The sequence below is a fragment of the Pristis pectinata genome, chromosome 15 (assembly GCF_009764475.1).
Source record: "Pristis pectinata isolate sPriPec2 chromosome 15, sPriPec2.1.pri, whole genome shotgun sequence".
Classification (NCBI taxonomy): Eukaryota; Metazoa; Chordata; class Chondrichthyes; order Rhinopristiformes; family Pristidae; genus Pristis; species Pristis pectinata.
Window position 1 is genome coordinate 30,963,989 of NC_067419.1, and position 25,532 is coordinate 30,989,520.

Here is a 25,532-nt window from a genome sequence, read left to right on the forward strand (position 1 = left end):
GCAATTTTAACAATTTACTTTCCAACACATCTATGACTGTGAATACTGATCAACCGATTTTTCTATTGGGAAGACTCAACTTTGCACTCCTTATTGTCCATACGCATAACCTTTACCGATAATGGGAGCAGTTATACATACAGCACAAGATCCCTCAAAATACTTCAGATGGTTACACTTAAAATAGAAAAGGATGGAAAAACATCCGACTGACAGCATCTGCTAAAAGAAATAAACAGAATGCGTCTATGTGCGGCGGAAGATATCCTTTGCTTTTAGTGGTACCTGACGCTAATACAATCATTTCATTTCCATTGGGTCATCCCTTCGGTCTGGAAGTGGCACGTGGTGACTAATACCCATCATGACAGTTTGACTGTGCTAATCTTTATTACTGGCATTCCAGGAAAAGCGCAATAATGGGTTTGATTTGCACTTTCAGGGGACGTGTTAAGTAAACCTGGACTGCCGTAAGCATGATTTTGGTTAAAGTGAAGTTTCCTGCAATTGATTCGAATAACTTGTCCTATAATTATCTGAACTCGTGAATGGACTGCACCATCTCCCCCAGTCGACTTACAAACTCGACTCGTCCACTTCTCGTACTCTGTCAAGGATTGTTTCCCCCCACCTGAATTCATACTGATCTTTGCACAGGGAAAAAGAGAATTTTAAGGGCTGACTATCAAAGCTGTGTTTCAATCCTTGCTGTGCATTTTGCCAAAGTAAGATTTGTATTTTTTTACCATGGAATTTCTTTCCTCTTCCTAGTCTGCTGAAGTTTGCCAGTGCTCTAATCTGCTGGTGTGTGGGGAGAGCCCCCGGGGGTGTTGGAGCTTGACAACGAGGCCGCTGTTTAAGCGGCGGGGAAGGACGGAGTGGGGAGGGCGCTCACACAGGCATCCTGCTGATGTACGCGATCGGCTGAGGAGGGAGAGCTCTGTACCGCCGCTAGCCTGCTGCCTACCAAGTCTTTGCATGAATTCTTCTAAAAGATGCCGGTGTGGAAGAAGAATATGCCTTCATGTTTGCAAGCTGATCACGAAAGAGGTAAAATAAAAGAGAGATTTGCTGGCTTTCGGGTGGAGGGCGGGAGGGAGGCGGAGGGGAAAGCACTGCTCTCGCCTTTTACTCGTGAACACCCGGCAGTTTGCAGGGAGCCCGGCTGCAAGAGGCGCTGGCAAGCCGGCGGGACCGACGCCTTGTAACAAGGAGGCACACATCCACGCTGCCCGCACAGTTAGTGCCTCGTCGTTGTTTGCAGCTCAGCCTCGTCTCCGTACTATCAGCCCTCCTTGGGAGTTGCCTCCTCGCGAAACAGCAACCGTGCATAAACTTAAACGGTAGTTTTGCAGAAACAGTCTTTGCCCACCAGTCTTAAAAGGCCTTTTGTGTGCGATTTCAGTTGGCGTTAAGTTTGGTTGTGTTTTTGATTTGAAGTATAAGCCACGCTCATTGACGTGCTCTCTGTGCACGCTTTGAGCATGGAGTGGATTTCCAGACAGCGAAACAGCTGCTGCTGGCATCTCTTCCCTGACGGTCTCGATCATTCAAGGTAAGCTCATTCGTGGCACTTAAGAATCGCTAATGGTTGATTGTTCCCCGCTCCGTGCGCCGCTGTAGTTTGGATACACTGTCAATTTGGACATCACAGGAGCAAGATCTGGTTGGAAAATCTCCAGCCTACTCGGTGCACGATTGTAATGTGGTCTGTGGATGCTAACCATTCATGATTTACGTAAGGTGCCGTCAAAATTCTGACTTGGTCATTCAGCGTTAGTACACCGTGAGCTGGAATGCAAATGTGACCTTTCTCTTCACCTATCCTGGTCTATGGCTATAAAGGAAAAAGAATATAGGGAAACCGGGACTAGCAGCTGGGAATCTTTCAGCAATGAGTTTTAAGACAGTCCCTGTGGATCGAGAACCAGAGACCAGTGTGAGGATTCTGCTACAGGGCAGGGGGCACTTAACAGGTGGGTGTTTTGGGAGATGGTGTGTTTCTGATCTTTAAGCTGGGCTTCTCTGCTCCTGACAAATGGACTCGAGGTTTTCCATTATTTTTCGTGGGACATAAGCCATTTCGGCTCTCCTAGCAACTCCATCTGCCCTATTCCCCCACTTATTCCCCAATCCCCCATTTTCTTCCTTGTGCCCATCAATTCCACCCTGTTTCTCCTACTCTCCGTCAATAGTAGAGGTAATTTACAATGATCAATTAACCTACCAAACAGCACATCTTTGGGATGAAGGAAGAGAGCAGATCTCTTGGGGAAACCCACCTGGTCATGAGGAGAATGTACAAATTCCACACTTGTCAGTATCAAAGGTTGGGATTGAACTCTGGTTTTCGGAACTGAGAGGCACTGGCACTACCTACTGCACCCCACTCTGCTGTCCCACTTCTCGACAAGGTCCCAAATGCTTCTCCGTTTAAAGCCAAGGATTCCCCTTGTCCACCCTGTCATTTCACTTGGAATAGTGTCTGTTCTGGGGGTCTTGTCATGTTGGACATGCGAAAGATATGGTCCTCCCATCCAAGCTGCGTAATCAGGACCTCAGTGCTGGGGATGTTGGTGTGGGAGAGTTCGCTTATCCCACAGTGAATTTGGAGGATTTTGCCAAGACAGCTTGGGAAGTGATCGGAAGTCTGTTGCCTTAGTATGTCTCAAGCACGGGAGTATAGGACAGCAGACTGAGCTTTGTGCCTGCTTTGGTCTTTATCTTTAAACATCTTCTTAGACAGCTGAAGATTGTCCAGCACTCTGAAGGCAGTGGTTAATTTCCTAATTAATGCCTGCCTTCATTGAAGTGGCTCCAGTGATGTGGGAAGTTGTCCACATTTTCCAGGGCCTAGTCGTGAGCTTCATTTGTTGGATGGTGGTGTAGTACAGCGGGGACAAGTTGGGAGAGAACCTTTTTATGGTTTTGCAGATATTAAGTGCACGGCCCAGCATCTTGTAGGTCAGCAAGTGAGAAAATAGTAAGTTGGAACTCTGCCTCTGAACCTACACATGTGCCAGTGTCTTCTATGAACTGCGGCTCAGACTAAAGTTGGGGTGTCATTGATTCTGGAAAGAAGGCAGTGCAAATTGAATAGCTTTCAGTTTGACCTGTGGATTAGTTCCACTCTATCAATAAGCTTGTTGGTGAGGCATAGCTGTGAGAAAAGTAAGTATTGGAGTAATGATGCAGCCTTTTGTTACACTGGTCTGCACGAGAATGGATTTGTAATGATCACAGTTTGTATATCATCATGTAGCAAATCTAAGATAGAAACTAATTTCTGCAAGCAGCCAAATGGGGAATAAAGTGTCCCAGTTCTGCATCAAGTGCAATGGTTTTTGAAGCCTGGCTCACATGGCTCTCTGCATTTCATCTGGAATTGACCCCTCGTGAAGATCGTGTCTATCCTGTCTAGAGGGATGTAACCTAACACTGGGATTTTGAGCAGATCTTTTAAACCATATGGAGATGGTTGATGAGTATGTATACAATGAACTTACCTGCAGTAGTCTGCAGAGAAATGCCTGTGTTGTTACTGCAATTGGAGTTGTCATCTCTCTTGCAGACGGTCACGATTAAGCTGTTTGAGGGGCCTAGTTTGACTGAAGTTCCTTCAAGTTTTAGAGCTCCTGTAGCCTTGTTTTTTCAGTTGGCATATGGCCTTGGTTTTGTTGGTTAGGGCTAAAGGTGAGGTTGGACTAGTGTTTGCTGTGGGATAGGGTCAAAGACAATTGTGGTTGAGTTACTTTGTGTCTATTTCCAGTCAGCGCTGGCTGCATCCTTGTTTTAAGTTCACCTGTTCTGATCTCATTGGGTGAGCTTTGGGTCTGTTGACGGATTTGTCAGTGCTGAACAATCCATGCATGTCATAGTAATTGGTGAGTTGTGAACCTCTTTTCCTCCTGGTTCTTTAGATCATGGGTTTTCTGTTGGACTTCAGCCTTCAGATACTGGTTTCTTTTACTTTGTGTGCTGGAGCTTTCAATCCAGGAGCACTAGTATTTGTGGTTAATTAGATACCTGGTTTCTGGGATATTCACATCACACTCATTTTCCCTATCAGTGAAACCTAGAGTTTCTTCACTGGTACTAATTATCATGGACTTGCAGGTAGGTGAGGTGGTGTGGAGACTGGACCATCAGGTTGTGAGGTTCTCTCTGAAGGATTTTATAGGGGCCTTCATGGATTTTTCTCGTGACAGTGCTATTGGCACTGCCTTAAAATGAACTTTCATTTCCTGTTGGTATTTCAGTTGTGTGTAATTTGTGCCTGTTCTGAAACTGATTTTGGTCAATTTAAAGCTATATTTCCTATTAAACTACACCAGTGCATAATCCGTAAAATCAGTTTAAAATCATGGACAGGAAATTGAGTGTTAATTACAAATGCTGTTTTAATTGAGTTAAACTTAATTTTACTAACACCTGTTTGTTAGTTTCAAAATGCCCCTGAATCATAATTTTAAGATGTCCTTTTGGGAAAAACAGAATCCAGTTGGAACAAGATTAGAAAATTTAATTACCAAATTTTAACTTCATTTATCTCAATCATTAACTCCAGACTTCAATCAACATATTAGAATCAAGTATTGTTTATTTACCTTTAAGAATTGTGTGCCATATGTTGTGACTTTAGATGGCTCAATTTGTAATAAAACATTAATTTTCGGCACTTGCTGTTCTGTATTTGTTCCAGCATTGTTCTCATTTGTTCTTGCTTGTCTCACTCCCTTTAAATCTCCAGATAGATGAGCTGCAATTAACAAGGTTTCACTATCCTCTTGCAGCCACCACAACACCATCTGTGTCATCCAGTTCTGCTTGGTCTCTGCCCTATCAGAGAGATTCCCTTTCTTTTCCTCACTTCTCTGCAGCCTAAAACATGTCTGATTTTTCTTTTCAGAGTTCTGGTGATCATTAGCCAGAATGATTGTGTTACTCAGCAAGTCAGGTAGTATTTAGAGAGAATCTCCAGCACTTTTTAATTTCTGATTTCCAGCATCTACAGTTTCTGCTTTTTGATTACTGTCTCTGGAGTGAGCTTTTAGATTACTGTCTCTGTCACTTCAACTCCCCCTCCCACACTATCACTGATATGACAGTCCTCGGCCTCTTCCACTGCCAGGAGAATTCCTAGCGCAAACTGGAGGAACAGCACCTCATTTTCTGAACCTTGCAGCCTAACGGCATGAACATTGAATTCTCCCACTTTATGTAATCCCCCGACCTTCCCCACAACCCCCCCCTCTCTCCAATGCTTCTTCTCATGTTCCCTTTCCTAGCCTTTTTCCTCTCTCTTACCTCTTACCCATCCCCCGGAGGATCTACTCTCCCCTCCTCCCCCACACCTGCCTATTGCTATCTCTTACTCGCATCTACCTATCACCACCCTGCCTCCCCTCTTTTGTCCACCTATCACTGCTCTGCTTTTCCCTCCTATGTATTGGGATTCCCCTTTTCCTATCTTCAGCCCTGAAGAAGGGCCCTGACCCGAAACATTGACCGCCTGCTTTTCTCCATGGATGCTGCCTGGCCTGCTGAGTTCCTCCAGCATCATTGTGTTTTTCATCTAGATTCCAGCATCTGCAGTCCTTTGTTTCTCCTTCACTGTCTCTGAGTATTTTGCTTCAACAAAGAATATTTATTTGGAAGCTCTATCTGTGTTGTTTGCCTTCCCAGCAGCACTGTAGATCTATAGGTGCTACATTGGTGACGGGTCTAGGATGTTGGTGTTTGAAGTAGTGAGGCATTAATCAATTGTAGGGGTTTTGTAGACAGAGCAAATGTGGCCGAGTTAAACTACAGTTCTCCACCACTTGCCATGTCTGGTCATGCTCTTGAGAGCATTTGAAATCATTCAAGTCTTGGGAGATGAACACAATACAGCCATTTGAAGGCAGGTTGATAACATCAGTGAAATTTCCAGCAGCCTGAACTGTAGATAATGTTTCAAAAACAAGGACATTGTAAAATGAAGGATTTTTTTTAAACCATTTCCTTCAGATTTGAGGTTGGCACATATGAGCAGATGATTAGTGTTGGGTCAGGCTGAATATGGGTACCATTTTGCTTTTCGGTTGAGTAGTGTTGGATTAGATGGTGTGGACTAATCAAACTGAAATTTGTCTGTTAGACACAGGGTTTAACGTTGAGGGACTGTGGAGATTGCACTCCACCATGGAAATGCTCAAATAAAACAGTGTTATTTGAGGGTTATTGCTGGAATGCAGATGTTGATCGTAAAAGGTGGTAATAGTAGCATATCCTATCTCCACCACACCATGTGATGTTGTCATCAGTGGGAAGTTGCTGTATCATGAGGATCCATAACGTGGGAAAGACTGTGGGAATGGTGGTGGAATGTAGCCATAGAGGGATGTGACTGTCCAGAATGGTGGAAGTGCACAAGGTGGTCTGAAATTTAAGACTTTAATTTGAAGTTGAGGCAGGCTTGCAGCATGTCAGAGGTGAGATCACATTAAAGTATTGGCCTAAGGAGATAAGATTGTGATGGAAGAGGAATTCATTGTGATGGAAGAAGAATTCGGTGTGACTCCATTGGTAAGCTTCAGCAAGTGTATGCCTGAGGGTACTGGGAGACTGTTGGTGAATCATCATGGATGATCTTGTGGAGAGACATAACAGAGAAGCTGAAAGTTATTGTCATCTAGAGATTGATGGACAAGGATTGTCTACATGGAAATCCAATTATTGGCCCAGTCCCAGTGAGTTGGCCAAAGCTTTCAATTGGAGTACAAGCACCGTTTCACTGACTTGGTGATATTGCTGGGTACAAGGCCTATTTCTGCAATAGTCTGAGGGTCAAGCTCATGGTCAACTGAGACTAGATCCCTTTGTGTGCAAGATACAAGTGGAAGTATGAGAACGGTGTTGAATATCCAACTGTGATTGGATAACTTTCCTTGGCAGTCACTCAAAGACTGAGGAGGACCTGTCAGGGCCTAAAGTGTCACTAAATAAAAGAGAGGGTACCTCATGCCCACCAGGATTGGTGCTGCTGGAGGGTTTTTCCTGTAAACAGAACCTATGTGCAGCTAAATATGAACTGAAGCAGCTACATGACATTCCATCCACAAAGGTTATATGCTCAAATGTAGTTGCCATATGGGGTTAAGTCAGCCTTGTAAATCTTTCAGTCCATAATAGAAAAATGCTGCAGGGAATCCCAAGGTGGTTATGCAACCAAGATGAGCTCATTCTTGGAGACTGAACATGTTCTGAGAAGTGCTTGGTAAAAATGCATAACAACAATGGCAGAAATGAAATGCACAACCTGAGGTTGCACTTCGCCTAGAATTGACCAGAATGGGAGAACTGTCCAGGTGAACACAGCTGGATTGGATGCTTGAGAGCTGACTACTGAGATTTGCTTTCTCTTTGTGCTTCAGCATTACTGAAATTTTGGCCAATATGGCCACCATATTGAGTTAAACATCAACTGAGTCCAAGCCATAACATCTCCCAACAGGAGACCAATACTGTACAAAGTACTCCAGATATCTCTAACTGAAACATAACTTTCCTTCCTACTTTTGCATTCGATTCACTAAGCGGTAACTGATAACATTGTTAGCTTTCCCAACTGTTGTACCTGCATTACTAGCCCTGTGCAAATCAAAGCCCTTGGCTTCTCAGCTCTGTAGTCCGTCAGCATTTAGATAAAATGTTCACTTATTTTTCCCATCAAAATGAATGATTTAACATTTTCTCACGTTATACTCCATTTGCTGCATATGTCTGCTCAACCTATACAGTATATATTTCCTTTTGTGGCTTCCTTGGGTCCTCTTCACAACTTGCCATGTATTATGTGTCATCAGCAAATTTAGAAACCATAACTTTAGTAGCCTTAGTCCAATATAAAGGGAACATGCAAGACCCAAAATCAAGTTAATGATGCAACCTCGAGGGGGTATTTATTGGAATTCATGTTTAGAGTAAATAGTGACTTAAAAACCTTTGTAGTTGAGATTAAACAAGTTAAGGAAACAGGCAAATCATAACTGTTTACTAAATATTGATGTAATGAAACATACATGAAGGCTGTTCCTTCAGGGGAAAGCAGTGTTGTATATACCGCGTGGTAGAGTAAAAATTGTAAACCACATCGGCCTTTGATTTTTGTCTTCAGCAAAGAATGTTTAGGAGTTATCCTTGTTACTTGCCTTTATTGAATAATGTGAAAGAACCCACAGATACCACACTGCAAGTCTAAATCCTGAAGTCTGAGTATAATTTTGTATGGCACAGCAATATTTAAGTCCAATTGAATCATCTTGCACTCTGTTTAAACAAATTGTCCAGCATTGGAAGAATTTCTGAAAGCCAGCATAGACATTGACTGAATAGCCAATGTCATGAGGAAATATGAGCAGGTAATTTTGCTGTATTTGCACTTTTAATTTAACCTGAATACATCATTTCCATAAAACTGATTAGGATCCCACTTCTAAAATTAAAATGTGACTGACTTGAATCACTTAGTTTAGTTTTAACTCAGCTATTGCATATTTTAAGAGATGAGAATGCAGCTACTGGAATCTGGAGCAAAAAAAACAGGCTGCTGGAGGAACTCACCGAGTCAAGCAGTATCTGTGGTGGGAAATGGACAGTTGATGTTTCTGGTCAAGACCCTTTGACTGGACTGAGAGGAGAGATGGCCAGTATAAAGAGGAGTGGGGGAGGGATGGGGTGAGAGCTGGTGAGTGACGGGTGGATCCAGGTAAGGAGGAGTTTATTGGCAGATAGTCAGGTTGGGGGAGGGAAGGGAGGTGATAAGTGGAGACAAAGGGCTGCAGATCATGAAGTGTGAAACGAAAGGAAGGTGAAGAGTGGAACCAGATAAGGGAGGTGTGGTGGGCAGATGGGAATAGGGGGCCCAGTGGGAGGAGTGTGGTTGATGGGCAGATGCAGTAGGTGAGGGTGGTGAAAGAAACTGGGTAATTGGGGGGGGGTGGTGGGTGAAAAGGTGTGCATGAAAGGACCTGGGTAGATCAAAAAGAGAAAGGGACTGTTGGAGCATCCTTTAACATGTTTTAAGATGCCAATTTACATATACACCACCCAGTCAAGTGTTAACTTAGTAAAGGACAATCTGCTTGAGTGGTTTTTGTATGAATAGAACCTTCAGCTTTTGGATTTGCTATCTGCATTGCAAGTGAAACATGACAATGCAGCTGAAGATGGTACCAAGGCCTTTTTTTTATATTTTAAAGCCTGCAAATGTTGAGCTGTATATGTATTTGTAAAATGATTGAAACAATAAAATAATCTTAGCTTGATTAAACACTTCAGGCCAAATGTTTAAAAGGAAGTTGTTACTTGCTCCAATTGTTTGATCCACGTGCACCAATATTTTTCTTTCCAGAAGGAACTAATATTTGGCTGATGTATTCAAGCTGCAATTGAAAGCAATTTTCTACTGTGTATCTGAACTTGCTACTTGTTTTTCAAGTTTTGCACCTTTTATTAATGAGGTGTTTTAGAGTTGTACAGCAGAAAAACGGGCCCTTCAGCACAGTGTGTCATTCTGCCCATTGTACTTATCTACACTGATCCCACTTACCTGTGTTAGGTCCATAGACTCGATGCCTTGACAATTCAAGCACTTGCCCAGGTGCTACTTAAATGTTATGAGAGTATCTGCTGCCAGTGCATTCCATACTCCAACTATCCTCTGTGTGGAAAAACAAATTCCCCATCAGATCTTCTCTAGATATACTTCTCACCTTTAAACCTGTGCTCTCTTGTCTTATACAGCCCACCAAGGGTAAAAGATTTTTACTATCTACCTCTTCATAATTTTTATATACATCTATCAGGTCATTTCTTAGCATCCTCTGCTCCAGGGGAAACAAACCCAGCCCCTCTAGTCTCTTTATAACTGAAAAGCTCCAATTCGTGCAACATCTTCTGCAGCGCAATCATATCCTTCGTATAGTGTGATGACTAGAATTGTTGGCCAAATGATCCATTTTGCTTAAATGGAAGGATCCAATACCCCCCTACTACTTTTCAATGGTTCCCTCAAACTATATCATGTTTAAACTTGGAAAAAATTAGGAGTGGCACTGTTGATCCTTCGCTTAAATTTGAGGAAGTTTGGAGTCCATTTATTCAATACTTTCACATGATATAGATCCCCTTATAATAACCTTTCAATTTAGAGGAACGGAGTTGATGAGATGATATTGCTCTGTTTCTATTCAGAAATTTTAGTCCAGTTTTTTTTTTATTTTTTTTCTTTAGCTTTGTCTGGTTTGATATATTGTTTATAATTTTTCTTATTGTTTTGAGGATTTTTTTCTTTATATTATAATAAATCTTTTTCTTTTATATTATATTCATTCACTAACAGATCATTAGATCTACAGATGTTTTATACTTTATTGTTCTTTATGATTATTCATGTCGATTGTTCTGATCTTTGTATTACATGTATAAACATTGATATATTAATCTGTATTAATTTGAAAACTAATAAAAAGATTGAGAAAGAAAAGAATTGTTCAAGCATAGCCGAATCAAAGTTTTTTATGAAGTTATAACATGATGCCACAGCTGATGAAGGCATATGTCCCATCTGCCTTTTCACCATCTAATTCACCTGTGTGCTGCCACTTTGAGGGATCTGTGGACTTGTATCCCAAGGACCTTCTGTTCATCAACACTCCCTAAGGCCTGAACAATTACTCCGTACATACTACTCTTGCTTGCCCTCCCAAAATGCATCACCTTATATTTGTCAGGGTTAAATTCCATTTGCCCTTGATTCACCCAACTTCCCAGCCGATCGATATCATGCTGTAGCCTTAGACAACCTTCCTTGCTATTTTCAACCAACAATTTTTTGTATCATCTGTAAACTTGCTTATTGTACCTCCTACATTCACATCCAAATCACGAATGTGTATCACAAACATCCAAGGTCCCAGCACAGATCCTTGTGGTACACCATTGGTCACAGACTTCCAATCAGAAAAGCAACCCCCAACCACCACCACCTGCCTCCTATTACCAAGCCAATTATGGATCCAATTTGCCAGCCTGCCCTAGACTCCATGAGCTCTAACATTTTGGTACTGCTGACCATGTGGGATCCTCATCAATATACTTAATTACCTCAAAAAGTTCAATTAAATTTTCCTTAAATGTTCTTTAAGCTCATGACTGTGCCAAGACTTTTGAATCCTATCAATTTTACTCATTAAAGTTGAAGAAATAAATCAGCATTCCAACTACTGGTTCATTGGCAGTTGATAAACTCATTAAGTTCTAACATATCTTTCTCTTGACCTATACAATGTCCATTCTGCCAAAACCAGCAAACAAATTTGTAAGGATTTTGATTTTGAGAGTTTAGGGAGTGGATCAGATTTCATTTTTTTTTAAAAAAGTGCACATGGTGGCTTGTCTCCAATTCAAAATGCTTAACCATGAGCACTTTGGCACTGTTACTGACAAATAATGCTGTACTGCATAGTGACTTCTGCATCACTTGCCGGAAGCTTTTGATATCCTGAACCTACAATAATGCATGTTTTCTGCGTGTGGGGTGGGGCACATGGAATAGAAAACTGTCTTGGTTAAGATATCAGGGAAAATATTTTGGGGGAAGATGTGGGCTTATTGTAGGAATAGATGTGTCTTCAGTGTTTGCCTGGATTAATTCATTTTGGTGTCAAAATTGCCTGTTCTGTGATGAGCATAAATCAACAAGTTCCAAGCCAAACAGGGAGAAGAGTAACTATTGCACTGGAAGTGAAATCCCCATTAATTCTTGGAATTAGACAAATGAGAAGAACTAGGATGGTGATTGTTAATGGAATTGGGAGAGAAGGTTAATGATTTAGAACAAGAATGCATCTATTTGACTTGGCCTTGTGAGAAACAGAAGAGGATGATTTGGCAATTTATAAACCAGGAAAATTTGGTTCTGCAAACTATGGCTGTTTTTAAGTTGGCATAGAACTCAATGTCGGTTTGGATGAGATTGGAAAAATGTTTGTATGTGTTCTTATTTGTTTTGCAATCCTTGCTGCATGTGTTAGACAACATTTAAATTGTATGTCAGGTGAGGGCAGGCATTGTTTTTGGCTTAAAATATGTTTTCAGATTCTTAAAGGTTCAATTACATTTATTAATGTGTACTTCCAAGTAATTTTCAAGTACTGCCTCATCAAAAATTGTTGAAGCAATGATATTCACTTGGTGTTGCTGCTAAAGGTGTTTTCCCTTTGAGGACCTCTAAGCTCAAAGTTTTTAAACCTCCTGAAATGTTTTGATCTACTGTCAACACATCTCGTTTGTTTAAAATATTCCACAATCCAGTATCAAATGCTTAAATAATTTCATTTTGTAGCAATAGACTTTTGCAGTCAAAAAGTGTTTGATGCTGTGATACTGATTATATTGAATTTACATTGTTGATGGTTCAGCTTAAACATTTTACTACTTTACCAATATTTCTGTCCCATCATGTTTCTATCTTTTTTCAACATTGTATTATTAGCCAGTGGTTAAAGTGAATATTACTTGGTTAGTTTGTTGAAATCTCATTGGAAGTTGACATCCAATAATTTAAGAATGACCTGGTTGATTTGGTTTAAGGTTTTTGCATTTAAGAAATTTGTGTAGGCATCAGTTAAGGAAGAATGATCAATTTTTGACATAACATGTAATCATTATTTTGTTCATTAATGTACTTTAGCATCCCATTACATTATGTCTGAGGGTATCATCGTTCATGAAGTTATCAGACTCTTACAGCCACATTTGTGCTATCTGGTTAGTTCTATGATGATGCACTACTGGATGAAGTTGTACTGTGTTCTGCAGGCAGGAGAATGATATGATTTTCAATGTTCTTTTCTGCTCCCACCAATCTCCCCACACCTCCCCTTTCCACCTGCCAAAAAGGGAATCGCATTTGCATCTCAAGAGAAAATTGAATGAATTTCCTATAGGCTTCAATGATTCAATAGCCAATTTGCCCTCTTTGAAATCTTGAAGATTCCTGTCCAGCTGCAGGTGAACCAATTGAAAGCAGCTAGGTTTTCCTAAGTTAGTAAATGTTAAAATACATAAATTGGAAATGACAAATGGAACTGAAATATCAATTGTAATGTAGTGAATGTTGAGAAATGGGTCATTGTGCCAAAAGCTCTAGTGGCCAAAGTTCACTTAAGTAGTTATGATTTAATAATGTTTCCTGAAGTACAGCCAATGCAGAAGTTAGATGTGCTTTTCATCAGTTTTCCTTTTTGTTTTAGTATAGATGAATGCGAATCTGGCCGTGAGCCATCTGGCTGCAAACAGCACTGCCAGATACATTGAGAAATGCTATCGGTTTCAGCTAATTTCTGCACTGGATGGGGCTGGCTTAACGAACCATAGAGGTTGGCAAAAGACCTTGTATGTCTTGTGCATAGAAATTCTAAAATGATATTTTAAGAAGGCTATTTTTTTTTTCAAACTCTCTTCAGATGTTGCAGGCACGGTAGTACAGTGGTTAGTGTAATGCCTTACAGCACCAGTGACCCGGGTTCAATTCTGGCTGCTGTCTGTAAGGAGTTTGTATGTTCTCCCTGTGTCTGCATGGGTTTCCTCTGGGTGCTCCAGTTTCCTCCCATATTCCAAAGACGTAGGGGTTAGGAAGTTGTGGACATGCTATGTTGGTGCTGGAAGCGTGGCGACACTTGTGGGCTGTCCCCAGAAGGCTCTACACAAAAAGATGTATTTCACTGTGTTTCGATGTACGTGTGAATAATAAAGAAATCTTAAACAGGTATAGCATCTGCTGCCCTTAATGAGCTGTTTTATTGAACCACTAATCTACATTTAGGTATAGCTGTGCCCAAAGTACAATTAAATAGGGAGTACCAGAGTTTTGATCCAACAGTGAGTTTTAAAAAGGAACAATTATTATATGACCAAGTCAGAATGGTGTGTGACTTGGAGCTGTACTTGAATTGTTCCCGTGTACTGCACTTACAGAGATCAATTTGATTGCTAATATTTTGGAAACCTTGGCAAATTTGCAGCAGTGTACTTAATAGGTGGTAAGTACTATGGCTGTGTTCATGTGGAGAATGTTTAAGGTAGCAGATGGGCTGCTGACGGTGGGTGCTTTGCCTTTGGCATCAAGAATCTGGCCGTAAAGGAGTGAATCACTTGCTGTAGAATAACCTAACCCAGACTTGATCTTACTCTTAGTATTTGCGGCAATTGAAATTAAGAGGCAGACTGGGGAAATTGCTTCGGATATATTGCACAGAAAAGCAGTACTCAGCCGAACCAATCCGTAAGGGTGTTGATGCTCCCATTCAAGCTTCCTGGTAACTTTCCTCGTGTAAATCTAACAGTAATTCCTCTTGTCAATTTGCTTCTCACTCAAGTGCTTGTTCAACCTACCTCTTGCCTTATCGACATCATTTTCATCAAACGTTATTCTGTGGGATGGAAAAAGGAACATGCATCAGCTCTGCTGATATTTTTTTTCTATGCATGGAACAAGCCCTTCGGCCCACGATGTCTGTGCCGACCATGATGCCAACTTAATCTAATTCCATCTGCCTGTGCATGATCCATATCCCTCCATTCCCTGCCTGGTCATGTGCCTGTCTAAATGCCTCTTAAACATCATTATTATATCTGCTTCCACCACCCACCCCCTGACACTTCCACCCTGTGGAAAAAGACTATCTACCTTACCTATGCCTCTTGGAACTTTATAAATTTCAATCAAGTCTCCCTTCAGCCTCCGATGCTCTAGACAAAACAGTCCAAGTTTGTCCAACCTTATAGCTAATACTCTCTACTCCAGGCAATAACCTGGTGAACCTCTTCTGTACCCTCTCGAAAGCCTCCACATCATTCCTGTAATACACTGGCCTAACCAAAGGCTTATAGAGCCGCAACACGACTTTTGACTTTTATACTTAACACCCCAAATAAATAAAGGCAAGCATGCTGTATGCCTTCTTTGCCATCCTATCTACTTGTTCTGCCACTTTCAAGGATATGGCCCCAAGATGCCTCTGCACCCTCTGCTCCTAATGGGTCCTGCCATTTTCTGTGTTCTTTCCTCTTATATTTGACTTCACACTTGTTCAGATTAAACTCCATCTGCCACTTCTCTGTTTATGTCTCCAACTGATCTATATTCTCCTGTATCCTTTGATAATCTTCACTATCCACAACTTCACCAATTTTGGTATTGTCTGCAAACTTATCAATCAGCCCATCAATGTTTTGTCCAAATCATATAGATCCCAGCATTGATCCTTGCAGAACACCACTGGTAACAGACCTCCAGTCAGAATAACACCCTTCCACTACATTCTGTCTTCTATGGCCAAGCCAATTTTGAATTCAATCTACCAAGTCACTGTGGATCCCATGTGTCTTAATCATCTGGATCGGTCTACCAAGGGGTAAGACGTGCCCTACCCCACACAAAGCCATGCTGACTACCCCTAATAAGCCCATGCTTTTCCAGATGCAAATCAATCCTATATCTAAGAATCATCTCCAATAGCTTACCTACCACTGATGTAAGGCTCACCGACCTATATTTTCCTGGATTATTCCTATTGCCCTTCTTAAATAAAACAATGACATTGGCGATTCTCCAATCCTTTGGGACCTTGCCTGTAGCTAGAAAGGATACAAAGATCTTTGTCAAGGCCCCAGCAATCTCCTCTCTTGCCGCTCTCAATAACCTGGGATAGATCACATCAGGCCTTGGGGACTTATCCACCTTATAACAGTGGGTGCTTAGTCAACATTCTTGCTTTGCTAAAGAGAACAAGGGAAATTATTGAATGCTGTTTATGAAGAATTTGCTTCAATAAAGATCACTGCCAAGTATAATCTTGAATACAACTTTTATTGCTGACTTTTGCTCTTGCTTCTTGTGCTTTCTTAAATAGGAAAGACTTAATGGTATACTTCGATCTTTCTTTATGATTGTCCATGAGGTCAAACTTGAGATGTAAACCAGGCCAGATGGCATGATCCATGTGGATTCAGCCTAAAATTACAATTACAGGATCTTAAAATGCTGGAACAGATGTACAAGGCATTTCCAAGCAACTTCATTGAACTTTCAGAATTCTAATCCATTAAAAGAGCCAATTCACCAAGTGTCCCTTATGATACTGGCACAGACTTCTCACAGTAAGTGAAAATAAAAAAGCTGCAGATGCTGGAAATCTGAAACAAAAACAGAAAATGCTGAACCATTTAACAGATCAGGCAGCATCTATGGAAAGAGAAACAGTTAATATTTCAAGTTGGAGACCCTTTGAAATGTCACACACCATTATCTCTAAGATTAGAGGCATTGAAATTATTTTGAAAGCTGGTTAAGTTTGAACAAATTGTATATGTATTTTGATTTCATGACCTCAAGCTGCCAAGACAAAGTCCTTCAAATAAATACAACCATAACAGTTGGAAAGATTGCACCTGCTTCTATGCATTCCTCAAGTTGCATTCTTTCTACAAAAAAAGCATTTCACTTCATTCAAAACTCAGGCAAGTGTTATTTGAGAAACCTTTACTGATGTGAAATGCTCTGTGATCAGTAGCTGCACTTTATTATCCGTTCATGACTAGAACGATTAAGAAATGCATTCTTACCTCAACGTTCACAAATCTCTTCTGAATCGTCTTGTGGCTTGCAAATTTTCTATTTAAACATTGACATATAGCCTTCTTCCCAAGCAGATCAAACCTCATCATGAAATGTAATGCTGCTGTTCCTTTTTCTTTCAATTCAACAATCTACTGAGCCATTTAATTAACCCTGGGTCTTTTCATCAATGAATCTTAATTGCAGCCCTCTTGTGAATCTACTTATTATAGCAAGCTTTTCTTAAATTACAAACAATTAGTAGATAGTCTAAAATTATGATTACTGGATCTTGCAGTGAAAGCCTGCTTAAAATATGACTGTATCCACATGGACCATGCTATTTGGCCAGGTTTATGTCTGGACTTTCTCCAGCATCCCTTTCCTGAGCAGTTCATTTAATTCATCACCTAAAAGGCAACAAGACTCTAATCTTTCTGGCCAGGATCTCTCACTGTTTAAAAACATCAGATATCAAAGGACCACATCATTTCTTTTGAGGGTAAAACTGAACAAATTATTGTCTTTGGTTTTAAGTTACTGCTTAAAACCAAGCTTTGGCTTTCTCATCTGGATTTTGCAGTCAGTGACGAGGAGATTGTGCTCTTCTCTGACCTTGGAGAAATAGTTGTTGGGTGTCTATTCCACATGGTTTTCACAGATGTAACTAGGAAATTTGAGGACTGTCTTTTAACAAAAAGCATTAATTTCTGGAGATGATACCTGAAAGCTGGCAAAATGGCATGTCCCTTCAGAGTGTGGGATCACTGAGTAACTTCAGGACGATCAGTAAATTTGAACATTTCAGAAGCTTGAATATAGATGAAGCAAACAAAAATTAATTTCAGGCCGTCCGATTCATCACTGAATTTCATTTGACTGTTTGTGCTGACCATAATTATGTTGAAGGCACTAGAACTATTTATTGGCTATGTTCAAGGGAGGCTGTCGAGTACAGTTTTGAGTTAAACAGAGTTTGCGAGAAATGATATTGAGTGCACTATTTCTGGAGATCATTGAATGCATAGAACCAGGGAAGGAGGGAGATGGCTGAAACAGAGGGACTTTCTCATCATTTAGTACAGAGTGCTTGAACATTCATTTTTAATTCCATTGAAAAATTATGGCTGCAAATTTAAAATGTGGATCTTTGTATCAAAATAAAAAGGCTCTGCACACTTTGATATTGTTCCATTTCCAAGATTTGGAAGTCTTTCTGTCAGCTTGCAACAAAACTAGTTGAGATTCAGTCCGGCTTCACCTTGACTGGATCTCATCCATTTGAAAGATCATATTCACTTATTAATTGAAGCAAAGCACATTTAATTTCAATTGTAATTAAATTGGTCAGTGTGGGAATTGAAGGAAATGAGAATAGTGTATTTCAATAGCTTTATAGTATGAAATGATCATTTGAGGGGCAATGGAAGTGACTTAACTTTCCTGGCTTAGAATTAGCAAGAAGTTGGTTCAACTTTTGGCAAAAGCAATTTGGTTTGCAGAAAATATGCATTTCCAAATGAATACTGTGAAAGAATTTTATGGTAGTGGAATGAAATTAATATTAGTATGATTTTGGAATGTTTTGAATGCGATAGTCTAGAAGTTTTAAAGTCCTGATGCGGGGTTTTGACCCGCAACGTTGACAATTTCATTCCTCGCATTGATGCTGCTCTACCCACTGAGTTCCTCTAACACGTTGTATGTTGCCAAAGGTTTTAAATGTTGAATAAGCATTGTCTGAGAATTGGGTTAACTTCTTTAACAGATGCATGTTTTTCAGATTCATAATTGAATTGCTCGAAATTTCATACACATGCCATAAATTTGCAACATTCACTGTGTAATGAATTGATCTGTACGAATGGTCTGCAAGACAAGTTTTTCACTGTACCTCGGTACAAGTGACAATAATGAACCAATTCCAATACATTCACAGGGAGTTCTAGGGGCTAGTAATAGATGCATTTAAGAGAAAGCAATCATAAGTTGATGGTTAGACTAAGTGGTTGTTGCTCCAGATCAGTTGGGTCAAATAGCACGGTTTTATTCTGTATGATGCCATGCTGTGGCTAGTTTGAAGATGCAAATATTTTCTCTCGCTCTCTCCCAGTTATTATTGACCGCACTCACTTGGCTGTTGATTTGGTGGGGCAGGGCTTTTGTTTGGATTTGAAACAAGGAGTCTTTTGTAAAGTCTTGTGCTTTCAGTTCGTTTGTGCAGCCACATAAGGGGAAAAAAGGTAGGTCAACATCAAAGGCTAGTTTTAACTGATTATAGATTTTGAGCTCCAGATATAAATTTTGTTAGTGTTTAGGGAGTGTACCAGTGGCCAATGTTTATGCCCTAAAAAGATGGGGATTTGCTGTCTTGAATTGCCGCATGAGGTGTCATGAGAGTAATCTACCTCAATTATTAAGTACTTAAATGGTAGACAAACGCTTCAGGAATGATCCCACAGCTCTGGTCAGTGAGTAGTTCATGCATTTTGTCCCATAAACGTTGTAGGGACACAACTTTGGATGCTGTGACTTTAAGGGGGAGTGCAGGTTTTGATGTTCCCTTGTTCTTGGAGATAATGGAGGCCCCTTGTGAAGCACTTGTTGAATTGCTGCAGTAAGTCTCGTTGGCAACTATGCACTGAAGCCGTGATTAAAGATGGTGGGTAGGATGCTAATCAAGCAAGCCACTTGGTTAGATTTGAACTCATTCAGCAAATGGGCAGTACTCTATCATATACTGTATTTGACGACATAAATGATGAGGCTTGAGGCAAGTGAGAGGTAAGTCATTTACCTTGGGGTCCCACATTTTATTTTAAATGCTTTGTGTTCTGACTTTACTGGTGATTGTGTAGCTGAATACAAATTGGATACCGTGCTGTTGAAGGGTGAGAAGAGGATAAAGATGGGTAGTATTTCAGGGAAATCATTGCTATTTAAGCAGCATTAATTTCTTCAAACTTGGCAAGCGTACAAAATCTGTTGTGCTTGCTTAGCATACTTGCATAACAAGTACAATTGATGGACTAGAATGCCAATGAAGATGATATTTCAGGCCACAATAAGAACAAAGAAAATTGAGGATATTCGTTGTTCCTTGGTAATGCAGATGGGAGGTGGGAAGAGAAAGTAAGAGTGGATCATGTCATTCTTGGACTGATCATTAATGAAATTGAATCCTGCAATTTTTGGAAAGCTGGAAACCTGAAATAAAAACACAAAATCGAGGAAGTTGCTTAGCAGATCAGGCAGCATTGATGCAGTTCTGGTCACCGTGCAATAAGAAGGATGGAAGGGTGCTAGACAGGGTGCAGAAAATATTCCCAAGGATGTTGCTAGGACTGAAGGGCTTGACTTATAAGGAGAGGCTGGACAGGCTAGGACTGTTTTCCCTGGAGCACAGGAGGCTAAGGGGTCACCTTGAAGAGGTGTATAAAATCATGAAGGGCATAGGTAGGGTAGATAGTCGGTCTTTTTCCCAGGGTAGGGAGCCTAAAACTGGAGGACATAAGTTTAAGATGAGTGGGGAAAGTTTTAAAGGGGACCTGAGGGGCAAGTTTTTTCCACACAGGGTGATGGGTGCATGGAAAGAGCTGCAGAGGGAGCTGTGGAGACGGGTACAATCACAACATTCAACAGGCATTTGGACAGGTACATGAATAGAAAAGTTTTAGCGGGATATGGGCCAAATTCAGACAAATGGGACTGGCTCAAGTAGGCACCTAGCTTGGCATGGACGAGTTGGACCGAAGGGTCTGTTTCCGTGCTGTATGACTATGATTGAACCGTGTTCGGGGGAGTGGGGGAGGCATCCTGAAGTTACTAGGCTGTGGATTGTAATGGCAAATGCCATGTTTTAATAAGCATAGGCTTCTTTTTTGTTGATAACAGCAGATTTCATTCCTACACCAAATAACAGGAGATCGTAGGATCAAAGGCTATTTTGAGGTGTTAGATAATGGCACTACTGTCTGTATAATAAAGTACATGACGATTGACCTTTTAACCCCACTCAATTCAAGTTGACCTACAGCCAGCCGTGTTCTCTGAATCATCCATTGATTGTAAAACAGGTCTCCACTGATTTACAGTCAACTGGCAGAAATGCAAAATACAATTAGTTAACAATGCTGCACAAGTGATGCTTCAGCAGTACTGTCCAGGGTCTGGACAGTGTGGTTAAACAAACAAATATAAAGTTGTTTCCTTGCAGGTCCGCATGCAAACACTGCTTTCTGACTGTGACATCAGAGTTGAACCCAGGAAAATTGCTGCATTTCATTACGTTTAGAAACCACTCGCACTTTGTCAGTGGTTTTCCTCTGACCTCTGTCTCGGGCTGAGCCAGTGAGTTTGTGTGGATGTATGCCATTGTTGTTTTTGATGAGTAAACTGTCAAACTTATTTCCTTGCAGAACCCATCTCTTGCTACTCACTTATGATCATGCATAATAACCCACAAATTGTACATTCTGCTGCGATCGAAGGAGTCTCAATTGGCAGTGAATGAATGGTGCAGTTATCTAACCACAAAGAATAAATAGTCAGCACTTGAGTGAATTGTTATTCTTTTCCACTGAACGTTAGAATCTTTCCCTGACTTTCCTGTGCTTTATAAAACCTGGGGCACTAAGTATTGGTCAAGAGACAAAATGTTGACACTTGAGTCTCCAAAACAGTCCAAGTCCAATCAAGTGAAGTTGATGAAAATCTAATAAGCAGTGATGCTGGAAATCCTGAAACAAAACCTATAAATTCTGGATTAGGCAGCATGTGTGGAAAAAGAAACAGTTAAAGTTCATCAATACTAGGAAAGAAAAAAACAATTTAGGTTTTCATTCACAGAGAGTGGAGGAGGGATGGAAAGGGCCAAAGGAAGATCTCTGGAGTAAGGCCAGGTTAGATAATGGCACTACTGTGTCAGAAAGACACTGTAGTTACTTGCCCAAGCTACTCCAGCGGCATGTCCCAAACCTGCGCCATTTATCACAAGAAGGACGAGAGCAGCAGGTGCATGGGAACCTCATGTAGTACACATTCTTGAATTGGAAATGCATTGATGGTCCTCCTTTGTCACTGTGTGTACATACTGCACCTTCCAAACTAACAGCACCGTGGAACCACCTTCACCAGGTCTGCATAATTCAACAAGTCAGCTCACCACCAACTTCTCAAAGGCAATTAGGGATGGACAATAAATGCTGGTCTTGGTAGCGATCCCAAAAATGAATTTAATTTTTTTTTGTACCTGACCTATTGCTGTTATTATCTCAAGTATGATATTGATCTGAAACTCATTTCTCAAAGTTAACTTTGCATTGAACAAACACTCATGACCTGGATGAAGTACTGCGCTGAGCTGGTATGACTTGACCCAAGCCCAAAGGTTTTATCAGAATTGACACAACCAAATGGTTTTGGAAGATGTGTCATCATGTCCCGTTGGGGTCAAATAGTCTGGCTCTACTTCTCTCAAATTAATAGGCTTATGACATCAGTGATGCCTATTTGCTTGCTTGACCTCTACTACTTTACTATTTGACTGTATACATTGCCCCTTAACTATGCATGTGTTGGACTTCCTTGGTCCTTCTATATGTGCAGGGGCCTTAACAGATGGTACTAGTGGCAATTATATTTGGGACCATTGGCATCCTGTGGTCCTGTCTTTAGTTGTGTTGGTACAAAATCTAATTCCTGTTTATATTTCTGAGCAGTAAGTCAGTTTTGCAATATTGTCTGCTGTATAAACCTTGTTTGATATGTTTGATTTTTTTTCTCTCTGTTTTAAGCAGTTGGAAGATCTTCGTGAAAGGTTGTGTGGGTGCCGGCAAATCCTGCATTGATAGCTTGCTTTCCCACTGGACAATGGGAAAGTTTGGTATAGAATTGCTACCTCGGTTATGGAGGAGGTGGGTGGAGATTCAAATACTCTTGCTGTAGATGTCTCTGAAAATACGAGGAATTTAAAGATGAGCTATTGAAATAGTGCCTGCACAGGGAAATAGAATTGATTTGAATTTTTCCTGGCTTTGGAATGTAGCCAAGAGGTTGTAGTTTAATGGTAGATAAGCTATATACCTGAAAACTAAAATCAGGTGCTTGAGGCCCAGTTATCTTCCTGAAAGGGTAGAGGGTTAGATAGCTCAAGCAGATGAAAGCAGTGCAGATTACTCTGGAAGTGTTTATGGGAATGGAGGAAATAAAATGAGATGGTAAACTAAATTATGTGAATTCCTGCACATTCTTCGAGTAAAGCTTGTGGGCATCATGAGTTAATATTCAACTACTGAGACTGTTCATTTCCAGAGCTAATGTTAATACCATAGTTGCACCACACAATAACTTATCAGGAAGGACTTTGTGAATAACTAGCCAGGTTTAACTTGTGTTAAGGAAGGGTTTAAAGAAAGTACTGCTCGTCTCAAAGAGATAAGGAATTATACTGCTCAATTATTATGTTTGCAATTGTACAGCTCTGCAGAATATCCCTCAATTGCCACTAGTTTGATAGGAAAGATGCAACATGCTTTGCTGTGAGATTTGACCAATGCCTCCCCAGGAATGCATAAGTTGATGCTTTTCTGTTTATCATTGGACCTTGCAATTGGTTACTTCAGGAATGTCATCCCTGTTTATAGCTTTTTTTTAAACCTCTGTTTGCTGACACAAATATATTTGTTTTCCCATAATGTACCACACTGATAATTCCCTATGCACATCCCTTCCTGTTATTTGATGTGATTCAATTTTGGCATAGAAATTGCTTTGCTTTATTTTAAAGGTAAAATTGAGCATTTCTCATTTACTGGCATAAATCAATGAAATGCATTATCAGTAATTGGGTCAAGATTAATTTTAAAAAATATTTTGTGGCCATCCATTGGTGTCCAGTTGTCTTGATTTGCTCTCAAACTATTCTATAAATGCTCTGCAGCTTCGAAGCAAGGCTGAAGCTGACTGTCATAACAGGTGTTGGTGTAAATGAACTGTTAATTAAGGAATGTATGCCAATCCTTTCAACATGGAAGATTTAATGTAGTTGACGGCATTCGTGGGAATTCCCTTTCTTCAGCAGAGTTCCACATACACAGCTGCAAGGACTGGGCAATTCAATTGGGCTGTGTAAAATTCAAATGCAGAGCTGTAAAAATGAAGAATGTTGACATTTTCACACCTGAATGTTAATTGTTTGACTTGAGTGATCTCTGAATTTAATTTGATTCTTGCTGTTTGGAGATCGCAGCAGCTTCAGCTCAAATGTTCTTAACATTTCCCTTGGTGCCATTTATCTCCTTTTGTAGCCAAGCCCATGAGTTGCACCTCGCTGAGAATTTTGCAGTTTGAAATGACTAATGTTTAAAAATCATTCCCTCTGACATAATCAAAACACCATTTACAATGAATTTGAAATGTGTGGCTGATCTGCATCAATAAGTGGAATGTAACACTGCACCTGTCAGCTTGAGGCGTGCGGCAAAATGTAGATATGACCTTCAGGTTAAGTTGGGGCAGAAATTTTACTGAATTCAGCATGTCACTTCATTGCTTATTGGCGAAGGAATTCCACAGGCACTGTTAAGAGCTGAACTTAATCTTGCCTTCTACCATACAAAATTTTCAAAAATGGAATGGGATTTCTTGACCTTGTACATCGCTGTCCCAAGAACAAATTTGGAAAAATGCTGCTTTTAAATATAGTGCTCCTTTTTATAAACTTTGACACCAATTATAATCATTGGCTGGATTTTATGCATGCTAAGAATTGTCATAAGATTTTAATGAAGACACAAAAACTGGGGATTTCTTCTGCTTGTGGTAGGAATGTTCCTGATATTTGGAGGTTGACCTGATTTAAATGTAAAATACAGCATGTATCGAGTAGAATTCAGAACCCAAGACAGCTGAGTATACCAATTCTTTTAGATTCTCATTCTTGGTGATAGGAGGTGTTGTTGGAGTAACCTGGGCGAGTAACCTGGGCAAGTAACTGCTGTGTGTTTTGTAGATGGTACATCCAACAGTCACGGTGCATTAGTGGTAGAGAGAATGTGTGTTTAGGGTAGTCGATGGGCTGCCAATCAAGCAAGCTGTTTTGACCTGGATGGGGTCAAGTTTTCTGAGAACTGTTGAAGCAACACTCATTCAGACAAATGGAGAGGGCTCCATTGCACATCACATTTGTGGTTTGTAGATGGTGGGAAGGCTGGGTGTCAGGAGGTAAGTCACTTTGTGCAAGACGCTCAGCCTTTGACTTGTTCTTGTTCAGTTGAATTTCTGGTCAGTGGTGAGTCCCCAGGATTTTGATGGAGAGGTACTTGGGGATGGTAATGTAATTGAATGTCAAGGGTAGGGAAGGTGGTTTGACTCCCTTGTTGGAGGAGGTCATTGCCTGCACTTTTACGCTGTGTACTTTATTTGCCACTAATGAGCCCATGGCTAAAAATTGTCTAGATCTTCATGTAGACATGGGCTGCTTCATTTGCTGAGGAGTTGTGGATAGAATGGAACACTGTGCAATCAGCAGCAAATGCTGCCCCCCACCTTCTGATGGAAAGTCATTAATGCAACAGTTCAAGATTCTTTGGCTTAGAACATTGGCCTGAGAAAGTCCCGCAGTGACATCTGGGAGGTAGGATGATTAACCCCAGCAACCATAACCATTTTTGTGTGAGATATGCCTTCAAACATTGGAATGTTTTTGCCTTGATGCCAGTGACCAGTTGTAACAGGGCTCCTGAATGCCACACTCAGTCAAATACTGTCCTGATGTCAAGGGCAGGTTCTCTAACCTGCTGTGAAATTCACGTCTTTGTTCATGTTAGGACCTAAGCCTGTGAGGTCAGGATCAGGGTGTCCTGGCAAA

General features: G+C 40.7%; 1 protein-coding gene across 1 annotated transcript in view; it reads left to right on the plus strand.

The window, feature by feature from the left end:
• The first annotated feature begins 637 nt into the window (after positions 1 to 637).
• Positions 638 to 25,532, plus strand: part of grip1 (glutamate receptor interacting protein 1) — a 335,983-nt gene continuing 311,088 nt past the window's right edge. Inside the window, 1 exon segment of the mRNA XM_052029773.1 lies at positions 638 to 1,050. Within this exon segment, the coding sequence (XP_051885733.1) occupies positions 996 to 1,050 (55 nt within the window). The 5' untranslated portion in view covers positions 638 to 995.